At 40.1% G+C, this 22754-nt stretch overlaps 1 protein-coding gene and 1 pseudogene across 1 annotated transcript in view; one reads left to right on the top strand and one right to left on the bottom strand.

The window, feature by feature from the left end:
- The window catches only part of LOC141127346 (uncharacterized), a 182528-nt gene that overhangs the window by 62457 nt on the left and 97317 nt on the right, over positions 1-22754 (top strand). The window contains exon 3 of the mRNA XM_073613687.1: positions 12246-16877. Coding sequence (XP_073469788.1) covers positions 12246-16877 — 4632 coding nt within the window. The remainder of the gene's footprint in view (positions 1-12245; positions 16878-22754) is intronic.
- On the bottom strand, positions 9734-9852 carry LOC141125149 (5S ribosomal RNA; annotated as a pseudogene).

The following is a 22754-nucleotide window of genomic DNA, read 5'->3' as shown; positions in this document are numbered from 1 at the left end:
TAGATGCCATATATGTAGGCACGTGGATAGGACGGATGTGTTCGCCAGTTCTGACAATAAAAGACAATTTAGAATCAATAATTTTATCAACTGTACAACCACACGGGTAGTCTATATGTTGACCTGCCCGTGTGGCCTTATTTATGTTGGCAAGACCAAAAGAGAGCTAAAAGTCAGAACTGGCGAACACATCCAAAGTATTATCAACAAGGATGATGACCGGCCACTATCATTGCACTTTCTTGATAAACATGAAGGTAAACCGGATGGCCTTAGGGTTAAGGGTATATACAAGCTTAATTTGCCCCATAGACGTGGAGATTTTGATAAGATCTTATGCCAGAAGGAGAAGATGTGGATCTTCTATTTAAACAGCATGCAGCCTTTTGGATTGAACAATGAATTTAATTTATCTCCATTTTTGGAACAATGACTTAAATATTCACAATCTAAATGTTCCCATCCGAAAATTGATTGGTTCTAACCGAGGATCCACATCTTCTCCTGCCCATAACGGGCAGCTTTTAAAGAAAATTGACTGTGTGTAGTGTTGCTCACGACCATGTCTCTGCTCTCTACACGAATATCAGCGAGTGACATGTGAGACGTAACCTATGCGAGACAGTGGCCCATGACCTCATTCCATCCCAGCTTGCCTCGATCATTTGGCTACCAACCAACTGATTGAATTGAAGCCGCACTGCCCCCAGATTATGAAATTTTCATATTTTAAATTATAATCTGTACAACAGATTATTCTGTTGTTCCATGTGCGGGTAATACCAGTGTAATGCCTATATGTAACTACATATCCGGACTATCCGGAATCACTTTGTACTAAGTTGTCTCATGCGACTTCACAGGCAATCTCACTGGTAACAATGTTTTTATCCCGTGTGTGGATGACAATACATGGGACGTGAGCTGCCATTTAATCTGGCCAAAGCGATGGTTGGTTGCATATATTCATACTCATTATTTTCATTCCGTGTGTGTATGCCATGCAATTTTTGATCAACTATTGGGACATCTCTGTTTATTGTCAGGATGTTGATATGTGTTGCAATTTAATTCGGAACAATAGACTGTTCCCTCTTGCTTCCATATATCACTATTTTGACTATCTTATTATTATTATTATTATTTAGTATATGGTTATATATGCACGGTTTGTTTTTGGAAATGCAGCATTCCTCAATTGGCTTTTATGTATTGATAGCAGTTGCTTGACAAGCCTTTTTCCGTTATTTTATGATGGTAAGAGATGCAATATTCAAATCTGACCACATACACAAGTCAATCAGATTGAATCTTTATGTATCCACTACCCTCAATGGTTTTGTCTAAATAGATGTATGTATGGGTGTGATTGGCACATTTTTGGTGATTGCAATTATGGTCAAGCTATGGTATTCAGGTGTTAATTATGAAGACAGGAAATTGAACACTAGCCTTCTGGCTATTTAAACATCCAGCTACTGATACCACATTAGCTCTGAAGAAGCTTGGCAACAAGCGAAAGCGCTCAGCATTTGACCCATGTGCAGGTGGCACACAGACTCTCACACTCTAACTACAATATCCTTCCAAATTGGATGTGAACATCCCTAACGATCCTGATCGGATCAATCAAGATTTGGGATATCAGGTGAAACCTCTGCGGTGGACACGGACGCCGAGCGTCTCTCCGGATTGTTTATACCATTGGATATGAGACACTAACAATCTTGACCCTTGTGACTCACCTTACCTTCTGCCGGAGGATACCCGGAAGTAACCCGCTCATGCCCACAACAAGCTAATACCGCATGAACGTGTTTTCAAACCCACACGAACGCGGCCATCAGCAACTCCTTTGGGCTCTACTCCTTCTTCACTGAAGACGTCAGACGGTGAGCTAAAATGTACCCTCACATTCATGAGGCATTTTGTTTATGGCCATTTTCCGTCCATCCTTAAAAGCCCTCTATGTGAGGTTGCTTGAGTTGCAATTGTTCACCACACAATTAGGACACCGTTTCCTTCCTTGGCTCTGGTTGAATGACACATACATATGTCTAACCAGCCATTGGTTCACATCCGAGGGGACTTTTGTTGTGTATTAGCACTTGCACTTTACCTACAAGGACCTAGTCTACTCACTCATGTAGCCAATCCAGCTCTGGAATTCCAGTGAAATAGTATAGACCCGGGTCTCTAGTGACTTTAATTGATGAGTGTGAGTGCATGAATGCATGAGATATATGTGTAATGTCTGTGGTGGCCACCAGCACACAATAGGACTTTTATCTGCCCTATTTTTAAATACACATGGTTGTTGGATTATGTTTCTACATATTGTGACACAATAAAGTTTTTGTAGGTTCAACTGTTTGTTCTTGAGCGGACCATCTTTTTTTGGGGGGATCTCCTCTTGACCCCTTCCTTCCCTTTCTTACATATGCTTTATGGTCCATTGAACAACCGTTTGACAGCTAGTCAGCTACATACCACTGAGTTATATGATTAATGATACGGGTGACATGAGAGACATATTAATCTGATTAATTACCACAGTGGGAGGGAATTCCCCTCCCCCCGTTTGTCACCCTAGAACCTACTATTGGACGACTTTAAGGTGTCCTTCCCCCCCTTTCTTTTCATATGCATCATTGTAGGATTTGACTTCCTTTCTGGACCCTTAGTCTCCGTGTCAGGCAGTAACGGCATCCACCCCATGGTTTTTAATAGCACACCCAAGTGCATATGTTTAAGATTAGACTCTATAACCATGTTTTTAACATATCTATATTGGCTTGTTGAGCAACTGCTTTAAATCCTGTGATTGAATCCTTGTTCCCTCCTTTCCTTTCCCCCCCCCCCCCGGCCCCCCTCCCTGTTTCCCCCCCCTTTTCCTCCTTCCCCTTTCCCCCCCCCTTTCCCCCCCTCCCCCCCCCCCCCTTTTCCCTCCGCCCTTCCTGACCCTCTTTCCTTTCCTGGTTTCCCTCCTCCTCCCCTTCCCGGGAACAATGGCGTATGTACTGGCGGATGAGATTGACTTAGAGATACAGTCTGCGTTTTCTAGTGAAACTCCAGCTGCATCCAACCATGATGAGACTCTTAAAAAACTGTTTAAGAATCATAAAAAATTAACTATAAAATTCCTTAATAGGAAATGGGACATTTCCTCATTGAAGTCCCACATTGAACATAAAGTTATTCCTAGAGGGCTGAGGGAAAGAGTAGTACCTGCTGCTCATCTACATACACCGAGGTTCCTGGAAATATGGAAACAAAGTTGTCTCGATCGTGGACTAGCAGTTCTGCACATGATTATCAATGAAGAACAAATACAATTGGATGACCTCAAAAAAGAGATCGATATCAGTGCACAGCTGCTAGAGCCATATAAAAATGATCAGGATTTCAACAAATACAATGACTCGCTCAAGAAGGAGGTTGAAAAGACACAAAAAACCCTTAAAATCACTAAACAAGAGAAATTTAAGCAAAACCTTTTAGATTGGGAGAAAGGAGATATCTTTGACCCCACAGTACCTCGAGGGAGGAGTAGATCACGCAAGGGCAGGAGAAATCGATCAGGTACATCTAGACCTAGATATACATCTACTGACAGTGACCCTGAACAACCAGAGAAAACCGTGGCTTTTTTAGATCAGGAAGGGGACACCATCCCCAGGACAGGCACCCAACCAACCACATCCATGACCAAGACCCAGGCTCAAACCAACAGAGGAAACCGGGGAAAGGGAAAGGAAGGAAGGGAAAATCAAAGGGAACTCAGGTCAGGGCCACGCAAGCTTTAAATAGCGAAGTAAATCAATCTAGTGACCACTCAGAACAAATACAATCTGATCTGAAGGTTGTTAACCTATCAGATTTCCCCCTAAATCACCACCACATTTCACTGCTGCAAAAAGGCCTAACATTCTCCCCCACTACAACGATGAGCGAATTTGAGGTCTTCAAAGATATCAATTTGTTCTTGAGGAAATTAATTTTTAGGTACTGGCATGCAAAGAGGGACACCCAAGATATAGACACGGACCAACTAGACAAACAAGAACGCGACTCTCTCGAAGCCTTAATAGCCCTCCTTGATGAAAATCAACAGTGGAACTCAGAAGGGGAAGCCACCCAAGTGTCGCCTAGCTGCCCCCGCCCATCCCAACTGACGATTAAATCCCAAAAAATGCCCCCCCTGTCCAAACATAGACATATCCAGCTCTTTTTGGAACAAGTAAAAAGGGACCTTATGGGGGTCAATTGGGAATATAAAGGATATGACAATCTTAGCCGGGAAGAGAGAAGGGCCCTACGGGAATTAGAAAATGCAAAGGATATTGTTATTAAAGCAAGCGATAAGGGAGGCAACACGGTCCTTATGTCACATACTCTATATGAGGAGCAAACCATGCGCCTTCTCCGTGATGGATCTACATATCTACGTCTACACCAGAACCCTTTTCCCCAAATGATATCAGACTTAAACTTTAAACTTGAACTAGCCCTTGAAGCAGGTCTAATTACCAAAAGGGAACTCGAATACCTCAGAGTCAGTGAATTCAACATCCCTACCCTATACACAATTCCTAAACTACATAAGTCCATTACCGACCCCCCGGGGAGACCAATTGTATCAGCTGTAAAGGGTCCCCTCGAGAGGGTCGGTAAGTACGTGGACGCACTGATTAAAGAACTTGTACATGAACTACCATCATATGTTCAGGACACACGGGATGTTTTGGGGCACCTGGAAGACATATCGATACCCAAAGGTATGTTACTGGTCGGAATTGACGTGGAGTCGTTATACACGTCAATTCCGCACAGATGGGGACTAGCAGCGACACAATTCTTTTTGGAAAATAAATTTCCGTCATTAGCAGGCCAAAATGAATTTATCATTGAACTATTGCAATTTATGTTAGAAAACAACTATTTCCAATTTCTTGGGATATACTACAAACAAATTAGGGGCACATCGATGGGTGCCCCATGGGCCCCATCATATGCATGCCTGCACCTTGGCTTTTGGGAGTCTGAGTGTGTGTACCCCTCGTCGATGTACCTCAGCCACTGTCGTTTGTGGCTGAGGTACATCGATGACGTGATCATGATTTGGGACGGCCTGCCATCTGAATTGACACAATTCATTAATGAACTTAATGACAACGACCGTAATATTAGGTTAACATATACGTATGACACCAATGAATTGTCATTTCTGGACCTTACGGTGTTTGTCAGGGATGATAAGTTACATACAAAAACCTTTCGAAAAGACACAGCGGCAAACACTTTACTGCTAGCGTCCAGCCACCATCCCACATCTCTGAAACGGGTATCCCCGTGGGACAGTTCCTCCGCGCAAGAAGGAACTGTTCAGAGGAGGGGGATTTCCACAGGGAAATGTATGACCTACATGGGAGGTTTCGTGATAGGGGTTACTCGCATACGGACATCAGACGTGCTAGAAAAAGAGCACTACAGACAAATAGATCGTCTTTGTTGGTGAACTCTACTAAAGAAAAAGCAAAAACCTCAAGCCACCCTCCCCTTAGAATCATTACCAAATTTGGTACCCAGTGGGACCAAATCAAAGAAATTTTGGGCCGACATTGGCACATTTTATCTGAGGCCCCCATTTTGGGAAAGCTTGTCAGCAAAAAACCTCTGCTCACTGCCCGTAGAGCTACAAATTTAAGGGATCGCTTGGTACACTCAGAGTACACCCGCCCTAAAAAACGCAGCTGGCTTACTGACCTTCCACCCCTTAGGGGTATGTACAGTTGCGGTAGATGCCATATATGTAGGCACGTGGATAGGACGGATGTGTTCGCCAGTTCTGACAATAAAAGACAATTTAGAATCAATAATTTTATCAACTGTACAACCACACGGGTAGTCTATATGTTGACCTGCCCGTGTGGCCTTATTTATGTTGGCAAGACCAAAAGAGAGCTAAAAGTCAGAACTGGCGAACACATCCAAAGTATTATCAACAAGGATGATGACCGGCCACTATCATTGCACTTTCTTGATAAACATGAAGGTAAACCGGATGGCCTTAGGGTTAAGGGTATATACAAGCTTAATTTGCCCCATAGACGTGGAGATTTTGATAAGATCTTATGCCAGAAGGAGAAGATGTGGATCTTCTATTTAAACAGCATGCAGCCTTTTGGATTGAACAATGAATTTAATTTATCTCCATTTTTGGAACAATGACTTAAATATTCACAATCTAAATGTTCCCATCCGAAAATTGATTGGTTCTAACCGAGGATCCACATCTTCTCCTGCCCATAACGGGCAGCTTTTAAAGAAAATTGACTGTGTGTAGTGTTGCTCACGACCATGTCTCTGCTCTCTACACGAATATCAGCGAGTGACATGTGAGACGTAACCTATGCGAGACAGTGGCCCATGACCTCATTCCATCCCAGCTTGCCTCGATCATTTGGCTACCAACCAACTGATTGAATTGAAGCCGCACTGCCCCCAGATTATGAAATTTTCATATTTTAAATTATAATCTGTACAACAGATTATTCTGTTGTTCCATGTGCGGGTAATACCAGTGTAATGCCTATATGTAACTACATATCCGGACTATCCGGAATCACTTTGTACTAAGTTGTCTCATGCGACTTCACAGGCAATCTCACTGGTAACAATGTTTTTATCCCGTGTGTGGATGACAATACATGGGACGTGAGCTGCCATTTAATCTGGCCAAAGCGATGGTTGGTTGCATATATTCATACTCATTATTTTCATTCCGTGTGTGTATGCCATGCAATTTTTGATCAACTATTGGGACATCTCTGTTTATTGTCAGGATGTTGATATGTGTTGCAATTTAATTCGGAACAATAGACTGTTCCCTCTTGCTTCCATATATCACTATTTTGACTATCTTATTATTATTATTATTATTTAGTATATGGTTATATATGCACGGTTTGTTTTTGGAAATGCAGCATTCCTCAATTGGCTTTTATGTATTGATAGCAGTTGCTTGACAAGCCTTTTTCCGTTATTTTATGATGGTAAGAGATGCAATATTCAAATCTGACCACATACACAAGTCAATCAGATTGAATCTTTATGTATCCACTACCCTCAATGGTTTTGTCTAAATAGATGTATGTATGGGTGTGATTGGCACATTTTTGGTGATTGCAATTATGGTCAAGCTATGGTATTCAGGTGTTAATTATGAAGACAGGAAATTGAACACTAGCCTTCTGGCTATTTATACATCCAGCTACTGATACCACATTAGCTCTGAAGAAGCTTGGCAACAAGCGAAAGCGCTCAGCATTTGACCCATGTGCAGGTGGCACACAGACTCTCACACTCTAACTACAATATCCTTCCAAATTGGATGTGAACATCCCTAACGATCCTGATCGGATCAATCAAGATTTGGGATATCAGGTGAAACCTCTGCGGTGGACACGGACGCCGAGCGTCTCTCCGGATTGTTTATACCATTGGATATGAGACACTAACAATCTTGACCCTTGTGACTCACCTTACCTTCTGCCGGAGGATACCCGGAAGTAACCCGCTCATGCCCACAACAAGCTAATACCGCATGAACGTGTTTTCAAACCCACACGAACGCGGCCATCAGCAACTCCTTTGGGCTCTACTCCTTCTTCACTGAAGACGTCAGACGGTGAGCTAAAATGTACCCTCACATTCATGAGGCATTTTGTTTATGGCCATTTTCCGTCCATCCTTAAAAGCCCTCTATGTGAGGTTGCTTGAGTTGCAATTGTTCACCACACAATTAGGACACCGTTTTCTTCCTTGGCTCTGGTTGAATGACACATACATATGTCTAACCAGCCATTGGTTCACATCCGAGGGGACTTTTGTTGTGTATTAGCACTTGCACTTTACCTACAAGGACCTAGTCTACTCACTCATGTAGCCAATCCAGCTCTGGAATTCCAGTGAAATAGTATAGACCCGGGTCTCTAGTGACTTTAATTGATGAGTGTGAGTGCATGAATGCATGAGATATATGTGTAATGTCTGTGGTGGCCACCAGCACACAATAGGACTTTTATCTGCCCTATTTTTAAATACACATGGTTGTTGGATTATGTTTCTACATATTGTGACACAATAAAGTTTTTGTAGGTTCAACTGTTTGTTCTTGAGCGGACCATCTTTTTTTGGGGGGATCTCCTCTTGACCCCTTCCTTCCCTTTCTTACATATGCTTTATGGTCCATTGAACAACCGTTTGACAGCTAGTCAGCTACATACCACTGAGTTATATGATTAATGATACGGGTGACATGAGAGACATATTAATCTGATTAATTACCACAGTGGGAGGGAATTCCCCTCCCCCCGTTTGTCACCCTAGAACCTACTATTGGACGACTTTAAGGTGTCCTTCCCCCCCTTTCTTTTCTTTACCAGCAAAACTAGTTTTCTTGTCAAAAAGGATCAAGGGAATATGTCATATCGGCTCAAAAGGCTGTTTCTGTAATGCCGACAGAACTAAATTCAAGTCCCAAGTGTTCAGGGGTGACTTAACTGGAGGTTTTAAGCCACGTTACCCCCTGAATAAAGCTACTAACCAAAGAGTGTGAAGCACGTGGTCGCTGAAAAAATACCGATAAGGCCAAAACCTGGTCCTTGACAGTACTCAAGATCGGCTTTATTTCTAATCCCATCTGTAGAAAGTCAAGGATTCTACCTATGATTTATTTCCTGGGGTGCCAACCCCTGGATTCACACCAGGAGACATATGCCTTCCAGACTCTATAATATATGACTATGGAGGCCGGTTCCTTGCATTAACCAGAGTAGACTCCACTGAACCTGACAGCCCATGCTTCTCCAGAGTGTGGGTCTCAATAGCCGAACCGTTAAATTTAGCGTTTGTAAAGTAGGATGGAATACTGGACCTTGCGAGAGAGGGTCTGGCCATGGCGGTAGGGTCCATGGGTCCCCTACCGCCATCTTTACGATCTCTGCATACCAAGATTTCCTGGGCCACGCTGGGGGCCACAAGAATCACCGACTTCCCTTCCTGCTTGATCCTGCGAAGAAGTTGTGGATGCAGGCAGAATAGGAGGGACTGCATAAATCAGTGAGAACCGATTCCACGGGAATAGCAAGGCATCTGTTCCGCATGCTAGCGGATCCTTTGTTCTTGACACAAAGTTGTTGAATCTCTTTGTTAAACCTGGACGCAAACAGATCTACGTCTGGGATCCCCCATCTTTGACATATTGACATGAAGATCTCAGGGTGAAGGAACCATTCTCCCGGGAACAACTGCTGGCGACTCAAGTAGTCCGCCTGCCAATTTTCTATTCCTAGAATGAAGACTGCTGATAGGCAAAGTGCATTGTTTTCTGCCCAAGATAGGATATGATTCACCTTTCTCTGGGCTGCACAACTTCTTGTGCCCCCTTGGTGATTAATATAGGCCATTGCTGTGGTATTGTTGGATTGAATCCTGGCAGGACAATTCCGTAAACTGAACATTCAGGCCCTCAGGACCAAGTGCTCTGCCTGAATTTCTAGAATGTTAATGGGCAAGGCCATTTCTGATCTGGGCCACTTCTCTTGGACAGTTGCCTCTTCTAGGACTGCTCCCCAACCCCAATGTTACCACTTCCCAGGTAACTGAACGAAGGATTTTCCTCTTTGCAGATTTTTGGATATTAACCATAAACTGAGGCTCCGGCAAACCCAGTCTACAGCACCTGGTATTTCCAGGCGGTCTCCCATCCAGGCACTAACCAGGCCTGACCCTGCTTAGCCTCCAAGATCCAACGAGATTGGGCGCTTTCAGGGTGATGTGGCCGTAGGCTTTCGAGTCAGACACATTGAGATCTAGAGCTTGAACCCTTTGTTCCAAGCCGATAGGATACTGTTTTCCAGCAATCTCGAATGAAACTGAGCATAAGGAACGGCCTCGAATGAAGCCACCATCTTTCCCAACAACCTCATGCAAAGCTGAATAGAAGAATTCATCTTGCTTCGGCCACCTGAATCAGTTCCTTTGGTGCTGATCTTTGCCTGGGGCAAGAATACCCTTTTCTGGCTGTATCTATGATCAGACCCAAGTATTTTAGCCATCTTCATGGTTTTAAAGAAGATTTCTTCTAGATTGAGAATCTGACCTAGATATTCTAGGTAATAAAGAGTGAAACCAAGAAAAACCAACAATTAAGACACCACATCCCAAATAGTTACTGATAAGGAAGAAAAGGACTTTAAGGCATATAGCCTTGGGACTTTAAAGGTGTCAATGTTCAGGAAATTTAATCCCGATTGAGATTTGAATTAAAAAAGAAATATTATTATGACAATTTAAAAAAAAAGCCTAATACAGGCCACGTACAATACATGGATTTCCAATTTTTTATATAAAATACAGTAGCAATTCATGATACAGATACCATTTATTTTCTCAACATGTTTCGCTCTGTGGAGCTTCTTCAGGAGGCTGTGTGTGTCATCATTAATAAAACTGGAAATGACATAGAAAAAGAAAAAATCAATATAATATGAAATGGTTGTATACAAATATTCATCATAAAGAGAACTCTAATGTAAAATATGAGCTGTATTACAGATTTACAGGGTATTACATTAAGACATGTGAATCTATATATGTATTTTAATTGTTCATATTTATTTATTTATTTATTTGAATAAAGGTATGAGGTAAAATTTTGTCCAGCTTTGTACATTCTGTTCAATAATTCTGCCTATTCTTCTTGGAAAATTATATATATCAAACCAATGCTGCGCAATACTTTAAATAAATACTGTAAAAAATGAAATTACATATGTGACAAAAAACAATATTTAATCAATAAAAATTAAGAATTAAACCAACTGTCCAATGTGTCCATTATTCTTGCCGAACATGATCACAAAATGTAAATATTTGTAATAATATCATTTCCAAACATGCCGTATATTATTAAAAATGTCCACATATAAATAAATCTCTGTATCTCTGTAGCCTGGTGAGCAGATAGGAGGAACTGTGCTAGAGCTAAGTTCCAAAAAAATATTGACCAAAGGATTGCAAAGGATGGAGGTGGATTGAAGAAAGAAACTAGGGAAACTAGATTTGTGGCATAGGAGACACCACTTAAAGGGGAAATAGCATGAGATCTAATATATGTTAGGTCAGAATATAAGGTGAGAGCATTGGAGTGTTGGTAAAAGGGGTATGCACAAGTGGTAAAAAAAATCTCAGAGATTTATTTATATGGTGGATTTTTTTTTTAATATATGGCATGTTTGGAAATAATATTATTGCAAACATTTAGGTTTTAGGATCAAGTTCAATAAGAATTATAGACACATTGGACTGTTGGTTTAATTAAAATTTTTTTATTGATAAAATATTGTTTTTTGTCACATAATGTAATTTCATTTTTCACTGTATTTATTTAACTGGTTTGATATACTGTATATGATTTTTGTTGATACTTGTGGGAACACAGTAAGTGTAAGCAGCAGTACTAACACTTACTATTGTATGTTTAGGTTTTAAAAATGTGGTGATTATTTTTGCACGATTGTTTGATGTATAATTTAATAGTCTAGTTGTACTATTGCTTTCCTCTATATTGCAGCGATTGTGTTTAGTTTTTTTTTATCAATTCTTGGAAAATTTGCTTATCTAATTCAGTTTGGATGGGGGTCATTGATGAATGGCACTTTTTACTTTTAGCATATTTTTGCAATTGGTTTAGGATCTAAATTGTGATTAGGCCATTTTGTTATCCCCGGACTCTTTGCTTTAAGCCATTTAAGTGTACTTTTTCGCTGTGTTCAGGGTTAATACCATGCTAGAAGATAGACTTCCATTCCAATCTCAACTATTCTACAAAATGAAGTCAGTTAAAGTTAAAATTGCCTTATTTTTTTCGTCTATCCATCTTTGCTTCATTCCTGGCCTTTTTCCAGCCTGAGCTAATGGAAGGCATTCACTAAACATAGTTCTGGAACAAATACACTTTGCTTGGAATTTCTTCTGAGTTATCATTGCCCTAATATTGGTACACCAACAAATGTCCTTCCAAAACCATCATACGTTTTTGGAAGATTGCCTTCTTTATGCAGAGTTGCAATTGGGCCATGTTGCTTCAATTTTACAGAAAGGATTTACATGTGCATAAAAAATGCTCAATGTTTGGGAATTTGTCATTAAGATAATAAAAATAAGATATTTTACAACAGCATTATCATCAGAAGAACTACTAACCTCACCAGAGATAGAAACAAAATTTCTGCCACCATCATCAACATCCCTACAGACTACAACAATACGGACATCAGCTTCATTGTCAACTGAAACTATGAATATAGTAGCAAAATCTACAACATTATTGCTACTACTGCCATCAAAATCTACTGAGACTCCAATAGAGATAACATCTTTTACAGCTGCCTCTACATCAAATGAATTACCAACTACAGGAGAGACAACATTAATACCACCAACAACATCACCAAACTTAGAAACCTTGGGAACTACTACAGAGAAAACACTTCTGAAGACACCACTAGTATCAGCCAAAATACTGACTACAGTACAGAAAACTATGGCATCAAGATCACTAGCACCAACAAAATATCTTGAAACAAAAAAAGAGATAATCCCCATTTCAACTACAGAATCAAGGGAACTAGTGAACACAACAGAGACAATGACAATGGCGTCTCCTGCAACAACTTTTTTATCAAAAGAACCAACAATAGTGGAGGCAACTACCACAAAAACAACATTACTTCCACAAACGGAATCATCACTTACAGCTGAGACAACCACATCAACATCAATCCCACCAACAACAAGCGCACTACAGACTACAATGACAAATACAAAATTTTGCATGACACCTTCAGTATCAACAGAATTACCATCAACATTAATGCCGCCAACAAGATCCCTGGAGTCTATACTGACAGAGGCAATAGACTTAACATCAACCAAAACACTGAATACAGCACAGACAACTATGGCATCTAGAGCATTATCACCAACAACTAATTCTCTTGAGACAAAAGCAGAGCTAATCTCTCTTACAGCTGCAGCTTCACCAGTCATGTCAATAGTGACAATGACTCCATCAACATTATCAACACTATCAAATTTAAATGAGTCAATGAATATAAAATCTTTTACAAAAACATTATCAACAGAATTCCCAAAAGCAGTAGATGCAACAACCAATAAAACAACACTACTACCACCACTACCATCAACAATTTTCTCAGAGATTGCAATAAATGTGACAACGGGTTCAGCGTCAAATAAATCTTTGACTACAATGCAGAAAACAACAGTTTCAACGCTACTTCTGCCAACAAAAGAACCAATTGAAAAAACAATAGAGATATCATCTATCTCAACAACATCCACATCAATGGAAATGCCAAATATAGCAGAGACTACAACATCAATCTCACCAACAACAACAGTACTAGAGACTGCAACAACAAATTCAAAATCTCTACTACCGACATTAGTACTGTCAACAACAAAATCTCATGAGACTACATTGACAGGGGCAACAGTGTTATCAACAACAGAAGAGCTAACTGCAGATGAGTTTGGCACAGCAACCCAAGTGGTTCCAACAACAATAACAAAACAACAGTTCATGGCATCAACAGCAATAACATCACGTACAACACCTTTATCATTAACAGAAACAACTGCAGAAAAGACAAGCATAGCATTAAAAATTGTGGAAACTACAACAGAGATAAAACCTGTAACAAAGCCACTAGCATCTACTGAAACATTGACTACAGCACAAACAATTCAAGCATCAACCTCATTATCACTAACAACTAAATCCCCCGAGACAATGACACCATTAAAACTACTGATATCAACAAATTTAATTGAGCCAATGAGTGTAAAATCTTCTACAACAACATTATTATCAGCAAAAACACCTACTACAGCAACAACAGAAACAACATTACTTCCACAAAAAACAACAATCTCAGAGACCTTAGTGAAACCACCAGAGACAATGACCTCATCAACTCAACAAATATCAACTAATTCCATTGGAACAACACATATAAATTTGCTTTTAACACCTTTTTCATCAAATAAACCAACAACACTGGAGGCAACTACCTCAGACATAACATTGCTTTCACCAACAACATCCTTGAAAACCACAACAATGATGACAATAGCCTCATCGTTACCTGAACCTTTGACTACTATGCAGAAAATAACAGTTTTAGCACTAAGTTTGCCAACAAAAGAATCATTTGGTGCAATAACAGAGATACCATCGCCAACAGCCACCACAATAACAAAATCGCCAACTACAGCAGAGACAACCACAACAAAATCAATCCCACCAACAAAAGGAATGCTAGAGTCTACAACAACAAATTCAGTATCAACAGTATTAACTACAACATTATCACGGCCCACAAGAAAATCCCAGGAGACCACAATAACAGAGACAACAACCTTAATATCAACTGAAGAACCGACCATGGTTAAGACAAGTACAGCAACCACAGTGGTTCCAACAGCCACACCAAGGTCCATTGCATCAAAGGCAATACCATCACTTACAACACCTTTATCATTAACAGAAACAACTGCAGAACAGACAAGTAAAGCATCAAAAACTGTGGACACTACAACAAAGACAAAACCTGTGACAGTGCCACTTGCATCAACTGAAACACGGACTACAGCACAAACAAATCCAGCATCAACATCATTAACACTAACAACAAAATCCCTTGAGACAACAACAGAAGTTATTCCTCCGACAACCACCGAATCACCAGTAATCAAAAAAGAGACATTGAGACCATTGACACTACTGATGTCAACAACGGTAAATGAGCCAATGAATATAAAATCTTTTACAACAGCATTATTATCAACAAAATCAGTAACTATAGCAGAGTCAGCAACAACAACAACACCACCACCACAGTCCATTGCATCAACAGCAATAACATCACTTACAACAATGTTATCATTAACAGAGAACACAGAAGAAAAGAAAAACACAGCATCAAAACCTATGGAAACTACAGCAAAGATAAAACCTGTGACAGTGCCACTAGCATCAATTGAAACACTGACTACAGCACAGACAACTATGGCAGCAACATCACTATCACTAACAACTAAATCCTTTGATGCAACAACAGAGATCATTCCTCTTACAACTACTATAGCATTACCAGTGAGCAATACAGTGACAATGATGCCATCAACACTATCAACAAATTCTATCAAGCCAACCAATGTAAAATCTATCACAACATTATCATCAACAAAATCACCAACTACAGCAGAGACAGCAACAAAAGAAAAAATATTACTTCCACAAACAACATCCTCAGAGACTTCAGTGGCAACAACAACGCCAACGACTTCATCAACTCAAGAAATATCAACCCATTCTATTGGATCAATAGATATAAAAATACTTCCAGCAGCTTTTTCATCAAAAGAGCTAACAACTGTGGAGGCACCTACCAAAGAAACAACATTGCTTCCACAAATAACATCCTTGAAGACCACACCATTAGTAACAACAGCTTCAGTGTCAACGGAACCTTTGACTGCAATGCAGAAAACAATAGGTTCAGCAATGCATATGCCAACAAAGGAACTGATTGGAACAACAACAGAGATATCATCTGTAGCTTCAGTGTCACCTGAACCTTTGACTACTATGCAGAAAATGACAGTTTTAGCACTAAGTCTGCCAACAAATCAAAGTCTGCCAAAAACATTTGGGGCAACAACAGAGATAGCATCTGCCTCAACAGCATCCACAGTAACAAAATCACCAATTACAGCAGAGACAGCCATAACAAAATCAATCCCACCAACAACAAGAATACTAGATTCTATAACCACAAATTCAAGATCTCTGACAACAGCTTTAGTATCAACAGTATTTCCAAAAACATTACTACTGTCAACAACCAAATCCCAGGGGACTACACTGACAGAGGCAACAGCCCCAACATCAACTGAAAAAGTGTCTATGGCTGGGACAAGTACAGCAACCACCGTGTTTCCAACAGCCACACCACAGTCCATTCCTTTATCATTAACAGAAAGAACTGCAGAACAGACAAGCACAGCATCAAAAGTTGTGGAAACTATAACAGAAACAACACTTGTGAAAGTGCCACCAACATCAACCAAAACACTGACTGCAGCACAAACAATTAAAGCATCAACATTATTATCACAAATTACTAAATCCTCTGAGACAACAACAAAGAGAATCCCTCTTACAACAAACACAGCCTCACCAGTGATTAAAAGAGAGACAAATACACCATCAACACTACTGACGCCAACATATCCTATTGAGCCAATGAGCGTAAAATCTTTTACAACAACATTATTATCAACAAATTCACCAACTACAGCAGGGACAACAACCACAGAAACAATGTTACTTCCACAAACAACATCCTCAGAGACCTCAATGACCACAACAGAAATAACGCCTTCATCAATTCAACTAATATCAACAAATCCTATTGCAAAAACATATATAAAATCTCTTGCAACACCTTTTTCACCATATGAACCACAAAATACACAAGAGACTGTTGTTAGGGCAACAACATCTTTGCCACCAATAATAAAATCTTTCACATCTACAACTACACTTGTACCATCTGAATCAATAACTTCCATAAATGCAACTGAAATGATGCCATTATACACACAAGGTTTAGAAAATTCTCCTTACACATCAATGACCACTCTTGGCACAAGGACAACAACTTCAGTTGAAAAGGGAACAGAAGAATTACCAAGAACATTATTAACTACTGGAAATTCAGGTACATTACCTTTGCCAACAGGTAAGCTCAGGTTTTTGGGCTATTGAATGTTTCAAATTAAAATTTCTGCTATAGTCACATTTACCTCTTTATACCTTTATAAATTGTTTTAATGAGAAAACACACACATTACAATTATAACGCACTTTCATAATAAGTTTAAGTATAAACTCACACAAACCTGATTTCTCTGCCATCTACTCAGGGGGCCAACCTGATTGAATACAAATTGCAAAGATTCTATAGGAATATATAAGAATATATAAGAACAACCATATAAATTACAGCTATTTCAGCTGCAAGTCTATTGGAGTAATTCATCTGGTTTCTGCAGTTTTTCCCATTTTTGTTGGTAAAATTGCTTCAGCCCTCTCAAGTTGGAAGGGGGCAATCGATGAACAGTATCTGTCACTGTCACTGATTCTTAGATTAGATTGAGTACTGGGCTTTGATTGGCAACTGTATTACATCAGGGTTCTTTGTTTTAACCACTTAAGTGTAATTTTGACTGTTTGTTTAGGGTTATTGTCCTGCTGGAAGGTAAACTTCTGCCCCATTCTAAGGTCTTTTGTGATTGACATGGGTATCGTGTATGGGTAACTGCTCTGTATGTTGTTCCATCTCTAATCAAACCAGTTGTTTAGTCCAAGCTGGTAAAGAGGATCCCTACAACATGAGGTGCCATTCAACTATTGGCCTTTTGTTTAGCTCTTTAATCCCCTCCTTGATTTTTTGGTGGATTACCTTCTCTAGGCAAAGTCTCAGCTTTGCTTGTTGCTTCAGTCTTCAACAGTGGATTTACCAGTGTCAGTAGAAAGTAGTGATGGGCTGAACACCCCCTGGTTCAGTTCGCACCAGAACTCCTGAACAGGGAAAAAGTTCAGACCCAAGCCATAAACTCTATTAAAGTTTATGGGACACAAACATGAAAAATCAAAAGTCCCAATTTTGAAGGCTTATATGCAAGTTATGGGCCAAAAAAGGGTATGAGGGCCCGGGTACTGCCCTGGGGGAAATGTATCAAATTCTGAAAATATAAGTGGATACTAATATTTATGGTAAAAGTTGATCCAGGATTTCCGTGCCTTTTGGGGGATCAGGAAGGACTTTTTCCCCCCACTGCAATAAATGGGATCATGCTTTATTGTTTTTTTCGTCTCCATAGAGGCGCCCCACCTAGTACTTGGTCGGCCCTTTTCAGAGGAGGACCAAGTGTATATATTGTGCACTTTTTTGTATGCTTCACTTTTTTATTACACCTGATGTAAGTCTAGTGTGCACAACACAAGTATGCATGTGTATGTCCAACCAAACCTTTTGTTAAGAAGGGTAAGAAACCTTGTCAATTTTATACTGCTGTCCATTAGAGAGATTTACCCTCACTTTAAGCCCTGCTGACAGAGTTTGACCAGACAGAAAGTGAGGGTAACTTTTCAACATCAACACAGACAGAAATAAAAATGCTTTTCTTTAGTAGAATAGGGGAATGCTAGAACCCCTGTCAGATTTCTATTTCTGTCAGTGTCTCTGTTGCAGATTTTACCTTGCCTTTCTTCTGTCTGGTGAAACCATTGTTAGCAGGACAGGAAGTGAGAGTAAATCTCCCTAATGGAGCCTGTCTGATTTCAACAGGATTTTCAGAATTTTGGAGTGCAACTGATAGCTCTGTAGAGACATTGCAGTATTAGCACATTGGACTTGCATTATAAATGAATATGAGCATGAGAGATGCTATTATTTATTGTTAGTATATACAGTATGGTGGACCTAAATTCTCACTATCCTCCCATGACCAATCACAGGCAGGTAGAAAAGTGTGTGACTTGCAAGTCTGGAAAGACCCACCATAGTTAAAAACAACACTGCTATATTGTTCATGACTGTCATGGGTCTCTGTAACCTGTTCAAGAAGTCAAATTCTATTGAATAGAAAGTCCTTTTAGGGTTCATATATATGGCAGCAAGAAAAGCTGCTTAAAAAAGATGTATGGGTTTTTATTTTTTTTAAGATTCATACTTACCTAGGTGGATGCAGCATGGGTCCGATGCTGCATCTGTCCCTCTACACTAAGAACTGAGCGATGGAACACCTCACAGCTCCGTGAGCTCCGTGAGCAGAGAGCTGGTGACTGTCAGTCACAGCTCTCTGCTCTGCCCCCTCCTCACACATTGGAGTGCTGAGCTGTGGAGGGGATGGGGGTGGCCGGCTTAGGCTGTACTTCTCCTTTAAGACCTCTTACTCATAATACCCCTGTTTGAGCATCTACTTTTTCAGCCTTTTTTTTGTATGTATTTACATGTATTTGCTCATATTTACGCGCATATATGCTTTCGCACATTTTCCCGCACAGTTGCACATTTCGTGCATTTTCGTGGAAACGTATTCTCATGTTCTCGTTTTTCACAATATGTAAATGGGCATTTGTGCGCATTCATGTGTATTTGCACACATTTGCGTGCATGAGGCATAAATTACTGACCAAAAAAAGCTGATTTTTCTATTTTATTATTTTTTACTGAAGAATGCATTAAATTTAATGGGCTGTATTTTAGCTCAGTAAAAAAAAAAAAAAAAAAAGCTGTGCAAGAGGCCTAAATGATTCTCTCACCCAACCAGCTATTTGCTAGTTTGAAGAGTTGCCAAATATCTAATATTTTCCGGATCAAGTGAAATATCGCCATACAAACACCTATTTTATAAGTTTGTCTATGAGGTAATTGAATTCACTAATGCTTTTCCAGCTATTCAGCTGTCCTGAAGTAATAGTCCACTTCAGAAAACATAAAACAACATAAAAATGAAGAGTAGGTGGAATGCTCATTGCCTAGTTGCAAAGGCAGCATTAAAGGAACTGTATTTTCTGGATCATGATTTCAGCACAGGACTGCTGCTATTGGTGTGTGCTAGGGCTTAGATTAAGGGTTAGGTTAGGGTAACGTTCAATTTCAGGGTTATATTATGTTTTATGGTTGAGGGGGTAGAAATTAAGGGTTCGCTTTCAGGATTAGATGTTGGGGGGAGGTTATGCTTCAAAATTAATTTTCAGGGATGAATCAATGTTTAAGTATAGAAGGAATATGTGTTAAGTGGTGCTTAAATCTAGGTAATAAAATGTCAGCCAGCTACTATTAAAACTAAATGTCAGCAGTAGAAGTCCTACGCCAGTATCAGACTGTTGGAACTGAGGACAAATGTTTTTTTTTTTTTTTAATTATTTATGCTTTGGAACTGTAATGCCCGTACACACGGTCGGATTTTCCGATGGAAAATGTCCGATCGGAGCATGTTGTCGGAAATTCCGACTGTGTGTGGGCTCCATCGGACATTTTCCATCAGATTTTCCGACACACAAAGTTGGAGAGCAGGAGATAAAATTTTCTGACAACAAAATCCGTTGTCAGAAATTCTGATCGTGTGTACACAAATCCGACGGACAAAGTGCCACGCATGCTCAGAATAAATAAATAATAAATCAGAATAAATAAAGAGATGAAAGCTATTGGCCACTGCCCCGTTTATAGTCCCGACGTACACGTTTTACGTCACCGCGTTTAAAACGATCGGATTTTCCGACAACTTTGTGTGACCGTGTGTATGCAAGACAAGTTTGAGCCAACATCCGTCGGAAAAAATCCTAGGATTTTGTTGTCGGAATGTCCGAACAAAGTCCGACCGTGTGTACGCCCTATTAGAAGGGTGTATGCAACATACAACATACAATATAATGTACAGTATATAGGATACATATTATACATGTTCATATGCATCTACAGGGTGTGATTTTTTTCTAAAGAAGATCCCTTTTCAAGCATTTGTAGCCAGGGCCGGAACAAGGGGTGGGCAGGAGGGTCAACCGCCCAGGGAACAGTGCTAGGGAGGGCACGTCTTCACCACACACAATCCCCAGATCAGTGGCTAATAACCAGCAGGGCACAAATTTATGTCTACTCTGAAGGCTACTGATGCCACACACGCTCCAACCCTATCTGCTCATGACTGACACATAAAACACAACGGACATATGCAACTACCTTCTATTTACTAGAAAACAAGCAATGAACGTGTAATGAATGACTAAATGTCTGTGTATGACGGCAGGTGTAGTGTACATGTGCTAGAAAAAGTGATTATGTTATTGAGCACTGCTTTAGGCTTTTGTTACTGGATTTGAGTTGAGTATGTGATTATATAATGTCACGAAAGAGAGCCAGGAATGTAAAGTATGTTACAAAACAACAATTTTATATATTTGAGACTTGAATAGCTAGTCAATGTGTTTTTTTTTTCCATTTAATATACATCTACGGTATGTAGTGAGGGTCAGCTTCAAGTCTAGAGCTTTCTGAGAGGCAGTCCGGACATGTGCAATTAAGGACTACTTGTCTGCTTTTATTTATCTGCAGAGGAAATTAACATTGAAAGTTCACCCTCACAGGGGATGTCAAAACTTAAACTGCAACATTAATATCGTAGCCTTCTGGCTGTTTGCTGATCTAACTAGTCAACACCCACTCTCACACTCTCAGACTGTTTCCAGCACACACTGAACATTTTATATTTCCTCCAAGCTCCTTACTGCTACATTCTTATTTAACAATTGTGACAGGGTATGTCCCATTATTAACCCCCTGTCTACCTAATAAAGTGCAGGACTTTGGGGACTTTGGGACATAAAACCCATTACAGTCATGCTCTAGTTCAACCAGGGTTTCTAACATCTGCCCAGAAACAGTGCACTCTTGAGAGAGCATCTGCATATAATAGTGACAGTTTATCTACTGTATTTCATAGATTGATTCCTGTCTCTCGGCAGAGCTGGCAACTCTTGAGCCCTTGATTGGTTTTAATCACGGACTTTGTTTACTATCATGGGCTATCATGGACTAATTAAGCCTCATTAGTACATGGACTAATTGGGGAGACTGTGTGGTTCAATGGATTCTTTGGATTGCGTCATACATTTGTGTGTTTAATTTTGGTGACAGCCATCCTGGGGCTTCACTTTGAAAGAAAAATCCTGGAAGGCCAGGAACCAGTGGGTAACTTTCAAATTAAGTTAAGGGAGCATGGTCTGTTACAAATTGAAAGTGGCGTCCCAACAAATAGTACTCTAGAGCAGAGGTTCTGCAAACATGGCCTGTTGGGGGTACTTGAGGACTGAGGTTGAGAATCACTGCTCTAGAGCATCCAAGGCCCACTTACTGACCAGACTCTTGCTCCACAGTACTATAAGTTTGCTCATGTTAACGTCTGACTGGTGTTAACAACCTCAAGTGTTTCTTTCTTTATACCACTTGGCACAGCACAGCCTGCCAGTCCTACACCTGATTCATCAGTCTGGGTGATAAATTCTTTGTTGAAATCTGGGGATACCATTAATTGCTGTCTACGTAGAGCATGCTTTAAACTTTGAAAAGTTTCTTCAGCCATTGCATTCCACTTGATCCCCCAGAGTTTTTACATTTGGTCAGGATGTTTAATGTATTCAGACCAGTAAAAGATGATTTCTAGTTAAATTTAAAGCCTATGTTTAGTTGAAAACAATCACAACAGACGTTACCTACTATAAATGTGATGTATTCTTTGTGCTGCTGTCTTCTGGTGTAGTAAAATATCTTCTTCCTCATCTTCATTTCAGTGGTATTTAGTTCTCTCCAGACTTGCTAAGATCTATCCCAAAGCATCCTCCCTTTGTTTCTGGGGATGTGGATATGAAGGCACCATGTTTCACACATGGTGGACTTGTCCCAAGGTTCGACAGTTCTGGACCAGAATGTTCATTCTTATGCATACTGTAACTAATGTTATTATACCGAAAATGTGAGGACAGTGCTTTTGAATGAACCAATTGCAAATATCCCTAAACATACCCAGAC

Source organism: Aquarana catesbeiana, linkage group LG01 (assembly GCF_042186555.1).
Source record: "Aquarana catesbeiana isolate 2022-GZ linkage group LG01, ASM4218655v1, whole genome shotgun sequence".
NCBI lineage: Eukaryota > Metazoa > Chordata > Amphibia > Anura > Ranidae > Aquarana > Aquarana catesbeiana.
This window is presented reverse-complemented; position numbering and strand designations above follow the sequence as displayed.